The 11,130-nt window shown below is 47.9% G+C and overlaps 1 protein-coding gene across 1 annotated transcript in view; it reads left to right on the forward strand.

The window, feature by feature from the left end:
• Window positions 1-6,182, forward strand: part of PARD3B (par-3 family cell polarity regulator beta) — a 902,602-nt gene extending 896,420 nt beyond the window's left edge. Inside the window, exon 23 of the mRNA XM_079783005.1 lies at window positions 1,529-6,182. Within this exon, the coding sequence (XP_079639131.1) occupies window positions 1,529-1,886 (358 nt within the window). The 3' untranslated portion in view covers window positions 1,887-6,182. The remainder of the gene's footprint in view (window positions 1-1,528) is intronic.
• The last annotated feature ends 4,948 nt before the right edge of the window (window positions 6,183-11,130 follow it).

An 11,130-nucleotide genomic window follows, 5' to 3' on the forward strand; every position in this document is an offset into this window, starting at 1 on the left:
TTAACCACTGACTCTGTTCTCACAGCGCCACCATCGCTTCCAAGGGTTCGACCAGTCTGTACACGGATGTTGGAGAGCTTTTCATTAATTATGAATGGTGCTGTTTTCCTTTAAAAACATGGTAAAAGGGGGGAGGGTGAAAAGCGAGAAGGATCTGGGGCGATGGTGGTGTACATGCGCACAGAAGGTTGATGGGAGTTGAGAGCCGCAAACAGAAGGCATCTGTTCAGCCCGGGGCTGGATGAGATGTGGTCATGTGTTTGCAGATGGGTTGCTTCTGGGATGGCAAGTGGATCAGAAGAAGCTTGTTGTCTTAGCGGAGGATCCAGACAGGGTCGCTTTCTGCCAGCGTTTGTTCTCGCCTGGACCTTCCTGTGTGCCTCCTGGTTTCGCTGTGTAACCTATAGCTGGTTAGGCTTTTCCCATGCTGCTACCGGCCTGGCGCTTCTCCGCTTTGCTGGAGAATTGCTTTCTTTCTTTCTTTCTTTCTTTCTTTCTTTCTTTCTTTCTTTTTAAATATATTTTATTGATTTTTTACAGAGAGGAAGAGAGAGGGATAGAGAGTTAGAAACATCGATGAGAGAGAATCATCGATCAGCTGCCTCCTGCACACCCCCTACTGGGGATGTGCCTGCAACCAAGGTACATGCCCTGACCGGAATCGAACCTGGGACCTTTTAGTCCGCAGGACGACGCTCTATCCACTGAGCCAAACCGGTTTTGGCATGGAGAATTGCTTTCATCAACGTTCGAGGGGAGCAGTTCCCAGCTCTGGGTTAGGCCCTCTTCTAGGAATTGGAGAGAGGGGAGGGCACACTGGTCCCCACCGGGATGTGACAGGAGACCCAAGCGGTAGACCGAGACTGTGGCCCAGGTGAGGAGTGCCAAAGGCCTAGGAGAGAAGCGAGTGTGAGCCAGGGGAGCCTTATGGCTCCGAATAACCTGGATGTTCCTACCATCATATGTGGGACTGGCTTCCAGGGGGCAGAGAAGGAAAGGGTGGAGTGTTCACAGCCTTAGAGAGCCCAACTCTGCCTTGTTTAGGACACTGGTTGGCTACTAGGATAAAGGCTAGCCTAAGAGGATTTAAACAAGTAGAAGCCTATTTCTCTCTCATGTACCAATCTGAGTGTACACAGTCCTGGTTGATCTGATGGCTCCGAGGTGTCAGGGCCCCAGGCCCCTGCCTTCCTCAGCCCATGGCTTTCTCCGTGTGGTCTACAATGGCCACTCCACTGGCCACCAGGAGGGAGACGGGGAAGAAGACGATTCCCTCTCTTCTGTTTAAGGGCACAGGTCACCTCCCATCGCCACACCCACCTGTTCTCCCAAATCCTGGGGAAAGTTCTCAGCCTCTGGGTGTGACAGTGAGGGCTGGTACACAGGCTTGTCTAAAGCTTACATTCAAGGGGCTCTTAATTGCCGCTCGGCTTGGCGGGACCTCTGTCGTACACACAATGGGGGATGTGTCTTCAGTGGGGCAGCCAGCCTAGGAACTACTGACCTATGTCTGCTTTTCTCTTCCCAGGGGAGGACCCGCCGACCCCGCAGACTATCTGACAGCGGCACCCCGAGGGCTCTACAAGGAGAGGGAGCTCCCCTACTACCCAGGGCCTCATCCCATGCATCCGCCCAAAGGGAGCTACCCCCGCCCCCCGGACCTGAGGGTCGCAGATCTCCGGTATCCCCAGTACTACCCACCCCCACCCGCCCCCCAGCACAAAGGACCCTTCCGACAAGATGTCCCGCCCTCGCCCCCTCAGCACCACAGAGTGCCAGCCTATCAGGAAATGGGCAGGCCAGGACCCCGAGGGGGCAGCCCAGACCAGTACCCCTACCGGACCCAGGACCCCCGGCAGAAGAACCCCATGACTGCAGCCGTGTAGCCAACACCACCAAGCCCAGCACAGCCCAGGAAGGAAGACAGCTAACATCGCCCTTCCTCGAGGCCTTCTTCCTGTTAAGACTTGACCTGCGTACAGATTAGGTTTTTTGATTGAGAATGTAACACCTGACCGCTAATTAGAGAGAAAAAGAAGGAACAGGAGTTTTTGGAGGGGAAAAGTCAGGAGAAAGAGGAAGGATGGGCCATAAAAACAATACTGCCTGATATTTGAAGTACTTTTAGAACGGTTAACGCCCATGAGCGTGACATCTGAACAAGCAAATCACACAGGAGATACCCTCCATGCTGCCTCCCTGCGTGCCCAGCCCACAGCGTTGGCAGCGTGGAGCAGGCGCTGCCCTGGATCGTCTCCATTCAGAAGCTAAGCTTCAACCACTGTGTTAAGTCGGAGGAGTGGCTGCAAACATGGGCATCTTAAGCGAGTAGTATTTCAATGAGAAAGGAAACAGCAAGCTTGACTTGTGATCTCCTTGGAACATTTTCTACCCAGAGGAAGACTGCATCTCTTTACTTGTAGAATTTCTCAGGTTCCTGGTACCATTCATTTGGTATAAGTGTTTCACGTTTCCTCACTTTTGTATAAAAATAAGATGCGAATGCAGTATTAGTGTCCTGGGAGAATGTGCAAAGCTAGTCAGAACTTCCAGAAGGAATCTATTCCAAGAACCACAGTGACCAAGTTGAGGGCTGAAATTGCCGTGGTCCTCACCTTCCTTCCTCCCATGTCCCAGGCACAATGCCATGGGGACATGTGGTCTCAGAGTCACCTGCAGGTCTCCTGCCTGTAATTATTAGAACTGGGGCCCCTGCTTTAAGCCTCCCATTGGAGGACTAGAATGTACTTGAGAAAGAGGGCCCATGGACTAGGCGACAGGGGGAGCAATGCCCTGGAGGTGCCAATTCCAGACTCAGTGCCAAACAACGCCATCTGGACCCCGGGGACAGGGAGGGCTGACTGTGGCCTTCGGAGATTGAGAACCAGCAGGTAGTGGATGGTGGTGGCTGACCCATGTGTGTGTATGTGTGTGCGTGTGTGTAAGTGTGGATTAGCAGTATGGAGAATAAAAGATAAAAAATGCTTTCTGGAAAATGTGATGAGGGAATAATAAAGAAAAAAAAAAAAGAAAACAGAATAGATGGGAAGGGAGAAGACACATAAAATGAGGTCAATCTGTATCTGCTAGATTTCATTCACAACAGTCAGGACAAGACCAAGGCCAGGATGGCCGATTGGGAAATGAAGGTCTATGTTTTTGAAAATCTGAACCCCACCTCCAAAACCCATCCCAAATGCTTTTGAGCTTTGCAGCTATTTTTCCTTTTTTTTTTTTCAACAGAACATCTAAAACTTGTAACTTGACCCAAATGAGAATGCAAACAAAAGATTGAGCAACGGTCAAACCTCGGAGCAGCAGGCATACTTTAGGCATTTTCACATTCCTTCTTTATTCCCTCCCAAAAATAAAAATGTCTTGAGTTCAATTTAGAGGTATTTTGGTTGATATATTAGAATATCTCTGACTGATAGGATTTAATAAATTAAAGTATTATTGAATATATAGAGTATCCATCTAGCTCAGTTTAGTCTTATTTTTTTAATTTAAAATAGAGTTATGTTACCAAGAATGATGCGACTGCTGGTTTTAGACTTAAATTGTGTTACTTACTGGACTTTGAGAGGTATCATTTTCTAAGCTACAATTACTTATGGCCCTCTTGAGAATAGACGTTAAAGGGGGGTTTTTTGCCCTCTCTTATCTCTCTTAAGCCTTTAGATCCTTTGCAATTTGTGCAAAGAGGTTGAGGATCTCCAGCCCTGCTTACCTGGACTGCAGGTGAGCTGTAGGGCTTCCCTGCCCACATGCTGAATGCCGCCTTCTCCTCAATCTAAATAAACCTTCAAGAAGAAAGTGATAAGGTGCGGATAATGCAACTTGGTTTGAAGCATTGAAAATCAGCTCTTCCGTATGTCCCATAGTTTAACCAAATGTCTGTGGACTACAGGACATAGACCAGCCAGAAGGCTGCTTCTGGACTAAGGCCAAGGCTCACAGAGGTGGCCCAAGGGAAGTAGTATGAAGAGAAATTCTCTGTTCATTGGAGGAGTGGCCCTTGTAGGAAGAAAGCCCCTATTTTCACCATGTTGCCACCTTGTGAGCACAATACCCGCTGCAGGCAGGCTCAGGGTAAGTTGCTCCAAGCGTGGTTTTGTGTTGTGTACACAGTAAAACAGCTGCTAATCCTGAGAGGCAGCCAGTGATGTGAAGGTACTATTAAGGTGGACCACAAAATGATTATAGCAGTTTTCTCTTCTTGCCTGAAGCGTAACACATGCCCCGTTGACCCTGCCCGAAAGAACCCAACATTATGTGTACGACAGAGGCCCCGTCAAGCCAAGCAACAATTAAGAGCAGCTTGAATGTAAGGTTTATAAATGCCTTTGTACCAACCCTCACCACCCAGAGGTTACAGAACTCTCCAGTATTTAAGAGAACAGGTTTTTAGAGTATTTAGAAGACCAGGCTATAATCAGTAGGTATCCAGTAGCAGAAAATAGTTCCCAGTTTATTTAGGGCCTTGGAAAAACTCAACCAGGTGTCTCCTTGTAGCTCAGAACACTAATACCATCACACACACACACACACACACACACACACACACACACACAGAGTGCCCCCAGGAATGATGGCACAGGGAGCTGCAAATCCACCGACATACACCCACCTGACTTGTGATCTGACTACTGGGTCATTTATGCCTTGAAACGATGTTTTTGGCTTCAAGTCACTAGATATTTGAAAGGGCTCTGTTTTTGTCCCTCTTTACAGGAGTAGAGCGATGAAAGGGAGAAAACCACTGAAAAAATTTTAGATGCAAGAGAATTTAGTCCTCTGCCAGGGAGAGAAACACAACATTTCATTAGCCTGTCGTGTCATTGGCTGTGGTAGTATCACTCTTGGTACAATAATTGCTCCCCCGCTATATCAAATCAGTGGATGAAAGCAAGCTCAAAGGAACATTTACTTAAATCACAATTGAGTAACGAACAAAGATTGGAAAAAAATTACTGTGAAGCTCATTATTCTTAGATTTTTTTTTGGTCTGTATGCATTAGCCCCCCTCTCCCCCACCCCCACCTGACATCATGGAGCAAAGATCCTATAATTGGGAGCATGGTGAGATCCACGGACCCACGGTCACAACTGCCTAGTAGAAGAGGCTTCACTGTAGCTTTATTTTTGCCACCAAACTCAATAAAATTAAAACATGGTTCATTATTTTTTCCAAAGATTCTTGAACTTCTTGCAGTAAACCTATTTTTTGAAGGAAGTCTACCTAGCAACTTTTAGAGTTGTCACGCCTAGGGTTCATAGGCGTAGAGATCAAGCCCTTAAGAGCATTTATCCTCCTAACCTGTAACCACCACGTGTATTTCCTTCGGAGGAACATCTTAGCATTTCAGGGGGATAAAGAGATCTGGAGAATTTGGTGTGGATAGGAATGTGTGTCTTTAAAATCCCTGTCAGCATTAAACTCTGAAATCCGCAATGAATGGCCTTCAAATTGATGCTAAATCAGGTGGACACCTACTGCTTTCTGAATCCATGTACAACAGAAAGTCCAGATTTAGCACAATTAGGCAGGAGGGAGTTAGGTTCAGAAACAGCATACAGAACTATTTCTCTGCACTCCCAGTTCACACTGACTTAGGTAGAAATGATGCCACAATGAGACCACAAAGAGGATTCTCCGTAAGATACCCTACAAAGTCACCTTTCCGACAAAAAGGAGAATAAAAGTTAGATATCTAAAATAAGCCTAGTCTCTCACATGCAGCTACTACTTCTAAGTGAAACTCTTTCTCTCCTGTCCTTAAATAGTAATAGAATCACTCACCGCCTGACTTACAAAGATGGGCTTAACTACCAAGCCGAGTGGAGAGTGAACTAACCCCAGACTGTCCTGACTCAGCTCTTTGAGAGAGTTCTGTTCCATCTATGCTGACTGCAGTGCTGTTTACTACTGGAACATAAAAACAAAACCTGCTGTTGATGCAGTCACTTTTTCTAGTGTTTTCCTGTGCTTCTGTGATACCAAGTCTGTTCTGAATATAAAATATGTGAATCATATTTTGGCATATGGGGGTGGAGATTAAAATTCTTTACAGACTTTTTAAAATGAATCCATTTGTACCACAGAAAAAAATTTTGGATGTTGTTATATATGAATATACAAAATTTTCTTGTTTTATTTTGCATTAAAATAAAGCTTTATTCAGTCAGTAAGATGTTAGAGTCTTGGTTTTCACCCACCACCAGTTTGTTTTAGGATCTGATGAATGAATGGGTTGGTCTGGTCCTGCTTACCATTGAACAGCAATGTCATAGGGCAGAAGACACGAGAAATAAGGTTCTGTCACATGCTGGGCTCCCCGAGAAACAGATGCTGAAATGAAGGTGAGTCAGCAGGATGTCTATTTGGGAGCACACTTAGGTTCAGTGCCTACAGAAGGCAGGGGAAGGAAGCTGGATGGGGCAGAGGGAGAAGCTGAACTGCAATGCACTCCAACTTGGGTCTCAGCCAACTCCACAGGGAAATTTGGAGCTACGGTGGCCCTGCAGAGTTGTCCCAAGTGGGACAAGGAAGCTAGGCCTTTATCCCACTGTGTTGGTCAGTGGATATGGGCCACCCCTGGAAGGAGGTGAGACCCAGGACCAGGTAGTGTTCTTCAGGTGAGGGAGTCCTCAAAGAGGGCTGACAGCAGGAGATCATCTTTGGGAGGTATTCACAGCAATTGGTAGAACAGTAGTTTATTGCTGAAATGGGGTCAGGGAGTGCATCAAACCATCCATGACAACGCCCAACACTGTTGAACTCCCATGCTGGACACTCGTTCCTTGTCTACAGAAACATGATTCTGAGTTGATTCTCCTTGAGACCATCCCTTTATTGGCTTATTCTCAGACCTCCCCACACTGTCTCTTGCATGTTCATCTATAGCCAAGGCTTCCACTACCATCTCTAGACTGATTTGGTCACCATCGCCAGCTCAGGCCTGTCTCCTGAGCACATAGGTTCCCCCTTTCCTACTGGACATCCCCACCTGGACTTTCCACAGGCCCTTGAACTCAACATGCCCGCACTGGAACATAAGCTTGTAATGAAACCTGTGCCTTATGACCCTGTCCTGGCCATAGGCACCACCCTGTTCACAGTTACAAACCAGACCTGGAAATTATCCTTGCCTTCCATTTATAACTCTGCCCCTCCCCCCAGCCCCTCCCCTCTGATGTGATGCAAGGCCAGCAATTGCGTCCTGCAGCTCTGCCCAATGTGTCCACGCTTCCTGACACCCTACCACACTTGGCTCTGCCTCATCACCTCTCACTTAGCCTCTTCAGTGACCTTTATTTGGCTCCTCCCTCTGACTGTGCTTCCTTCCAACCCATCTCTACACTATACAGTCTTGTTGAAAGGACACCAGCTTTGAGAACAGGCAGACCTGGACCTAAAACAAGGTTCCACCATTAATTAGTTTCATAACCTGGGGTAAAATACTTATCTCTCTAGGCCTCAGTTTTATCATTTGTGAAATGGAACCATATATCTTATGGAACTATTTTGAGAATGTATCATGTCACAAAAACAGGAATTCTGGAACCAGTTTGAACCAGCTCCCAAGAACCTGCTGTCAATATCTCTTCCCAACCCCATGTTCAGTGGTGTCACATCGATAGCTTGAAAGAGACCATCCCTGTGTTGGAAGCATTTACAACACAGAAATTGGCATACGCTACAAATCAGGACTTCTTCCCTCTGGAGAGCCCAGTTGTTAAACATTTGCCGGCACACCACTATATGTAATCTCTCTCTCTCTCTCTCTCTCTCTCTCTCTCTCTCTCTCTCTCTCTCTCTCTCTTCCACACACACACATACACACCCACTCCTTTAAACCTTTCTAGATGTCCCTACTACTTTCAGCTTAAAGCCTAAAATCCAAAGTCCTGATAAATCAGTCCACTGTGACTCTCCCTCCTCATGTCTTGTTGCTCCTAGTTTTATATCTTGTGCTGCTGTTATTTCAAATTACTTCTATTTCTTTGAACCAGGCATGCATTTCACAGCTCCATACCAGGACCACACACAGTAGGCATAGCTGCTCCTGCTCCACTGCCCCGTGTCCTGTAGCCCCAGTGCCCTGTGTCCTGTGGCCCCAGTGCCCTGTGTCCTGTGGCCCCACTGCCCCGTGTCCTGTGGCCCCACTTCCCTGTGCCCTGTGGCCCCACTTCCCTGTGTCCTGTGGCCCCCCCTGCCCTGTGTCCTGTGGCCCCCTGTCCTGTGTCCTGTGGCCCCCTGCCCTGTGTCCTGTGGCCCCCTGCCCTGTGCCCTGTGGCCCCCTGCCCTATGTCCTGTGACCCCCTGCCCTGTGTCCTGTGGCCCCCTGCCCTGTGTCCTGTGGCCCCCTGCCCTGTGTCCTGTGGCCCCACTGCCCTGTGGCCCCCCCTGCCCTGTGTCCTGTGGCTCCCCCTGCCCTGTGTCCTGTGGCCCCACTGCCCTGTGGCCCCCCTGCCCTGTGTCCTGTGGCTCCGCAATCATCCTGCAGGTCCCAGATAAAGTGGTTCTTTCCCCATGAAAGACTTAAAGGCAGAAATTGGAGACTGGCTCCCTTTGTCCCGCCCACCCTCTTACAGCAAGAGTTACTATGGGCCAGAGGTGCTGAAGCTGGAGACCACACTTCCCAGGGTTCCTTGCAGCTTGAGTTCACCAGGCCCACCTCTACCAATCAGCCAAACACCTTGGGAGAGGGAAGTGAGGCCCAGGCGTAGCATCTGCTGGCAAACACAGTAGCCGAGGCGTTTGGTTTTACTGCATCGTGTCCAGTCTAGCCTCCTGGGGATCCCTAGGCTGTGGGAGGGTCGTGTTAGCATGGATCACAGCTGAGGCAATGTGATTCTGTTGCTGATAGTTGGGGCATTGGCTTCTGATCTCTGAAGGGTACCAACATCAGTGAGCCGTATTGCTGTTCTGAGATTTATTTCTGGAAGCCCCGCCTAGAGCCTGCTCCTCCAGCCCTACATTTTGCAAACGCCTAATTCACCACATTAAATCCCTCTCTGTTTAAGCCAGCTAGAAAGGACTCGGTTATCTGCAACTGAACGCACCAAGACACCTCCCACAGCCCTCCTCCCGAGGCCCACTGGGTAATTCCATCCAGTATGTTACCAAGACACTTTCTGCAGGTCCTCCATAAAACTTTTATTACCTCGATTACAGTGATTAGTTTCCACGTCTGTGTGGCCTGCTCCGGAGTATCGGATTTGCAACACATTGCCTGGCTCTGACTCTGTGCTCAAGACATATTTGCTGAATTCATTTGAATGAAGAAATGAGGTGTGAGGATTCTTTTTCTGAATTGCTGCACTGCTGACGTTCCATCTCACAGCTCAAACCATAAATCTCAAAGCCCTGTTGTTAAAGATCGCCTGGTATTATTCTCGAGGTGAATGGTGTTAGCTCACGTGGGCAGGCCAGATTTCAATTTAAAACACGAAGCAGGCTGGGAGCTTGTAAATGCAATGGGTAATGCATTATTTAGAGAGTAAAGAGAGACTTAAGCAGAGAGAAAATGTATTACTTACAACCTACTAAGATGGAAATACTTTTAGTGACAGATGATTACTATTATTATTGTATAATTCCTCGGATTTGAGGCCAGTGCTTTGCAATCACTCGTATTACTTGCTCCTTTCAACAGCTGTCGGCGGTGAGCCGATGGATGGCTCCCTGACTTTCCATAAGGAAACTGAGTCCTGCGGACGATGGTACTGAGATAAAGATTTAATGAACGCTATTTAGGCATATCCAGAGAAAGCAGAGATGGTTTTGTAAGTGCCTTGACAATTGAGCTTTCTCTTCCAGAAGCCATGTGTACCCCTCACGAATCGTTGTTTACAATACATGCTGACTCTTACATGATCCCAGCAATGCTTGATTGTCATATAGTCAAAGAACACCAGGTTCATACTGATCTTACAGCTGAAGAAAACGAGGCACGAAGAAGCCAACCCGGTAATGCAGGGCCATCCAGCGGAAGAAAAAGCCGAACTTCCTTCATTTATTATGTATGTTTGGAGAATCTGCTACGTTCCTGGAATACTGTGCTAGCTGCCGAGAGGGCTCTCTGCAGGGTGGGTGGGCAGCTCACACTGGAAGTGCTACCCTCGGCATGTGGCCAGCGTGCATCAGCCCCGTACCTGCCTCGTCACTGGACTCTCAGAGGTCACCTGTCATGGTTAAGGGTGGCCACGCCCCCTGGAAGAGGTGGAGAGATGCTTCAGCTGTCAACATGTAGCACTTCACTATCATCCCTGTGACTTGAACCTTTACCTGGCTGGTTGTTACTGACCCTCCCCACACAACCCCAAATACCGAGGTTGGCGGCATAAAAAACCGTGTACTTGGGCCCTAACAACCCTTGACTTTGTGCTTCTTCTGCCTAGTCCAGCTAATAAGAAGTGCTAAAGTGAAATGAGATTCAGTGATAGCCCAACAGACACTTCCTGGCAGACACTGGTAAATGCTACAAAGGATCCCAAACATGGAAGAGCCTTGGATTCTGTCCTCAAACACTAGAGAGTCGAGTAGGAGCGACAAGCAAGTACACAAAGAACCAAGACTCAGTGCTGAACATGGTGAGTGCCTGGTGGCGGTGGACACTGGCCGGGAGGCCTGACTTTTGACTTTGGGTAGAGACAGGAGCAGGGTAGGTCTTATGGAGGATGTGACATCTGAAACACCCTGAAGGAACGGGAAGAATGTAAGCAGGCCACACAAAGAAGGGTATGGGCTTTCCAGAGAAAGAACAGAACACAAGCATCTGCACAAAGAGCACCTCCAAATACATGTGATCCGTGGCAGCAGCGGGGAGGACAGGGTGTGTGATGGGAGAGGGAGGGTTGTGCTTAATAAGAATAACAGCTGATATTATGAAGTGCTTAGTGAGTGCCAGATACTGGCCTAAATATTTTTCATGATTTATCCCGTTGAATCCTCTAACTATGAGGAAACAGAGCTTTAAATGAACCAAGGAACTTGGCCTTGGAATTTCAGACCCAACAAGAATAAAAGTTATTTAGGCACTCCAGGGACTGAAGTACTTGGGAGAATCACTCACACCAATGGGCATTTAAATAAATCAAGCTGGCCCAGGTGAAAGCATTGTG

Source organism: Cnephaeus nilssonii, assembly GCF_951640355.1.
Source record: "Cnephaeus nilssonii genome assembly, chromosome: 10".
In the NCBI taxonomy this organism is placed as follows: domain Eukaryota; kingdom Metazoa; phylum Chordata; class Mammalia; order Chiroptera; family Vespertilionidae; genus Cnephaeus; species Cnephaeus nilssonii.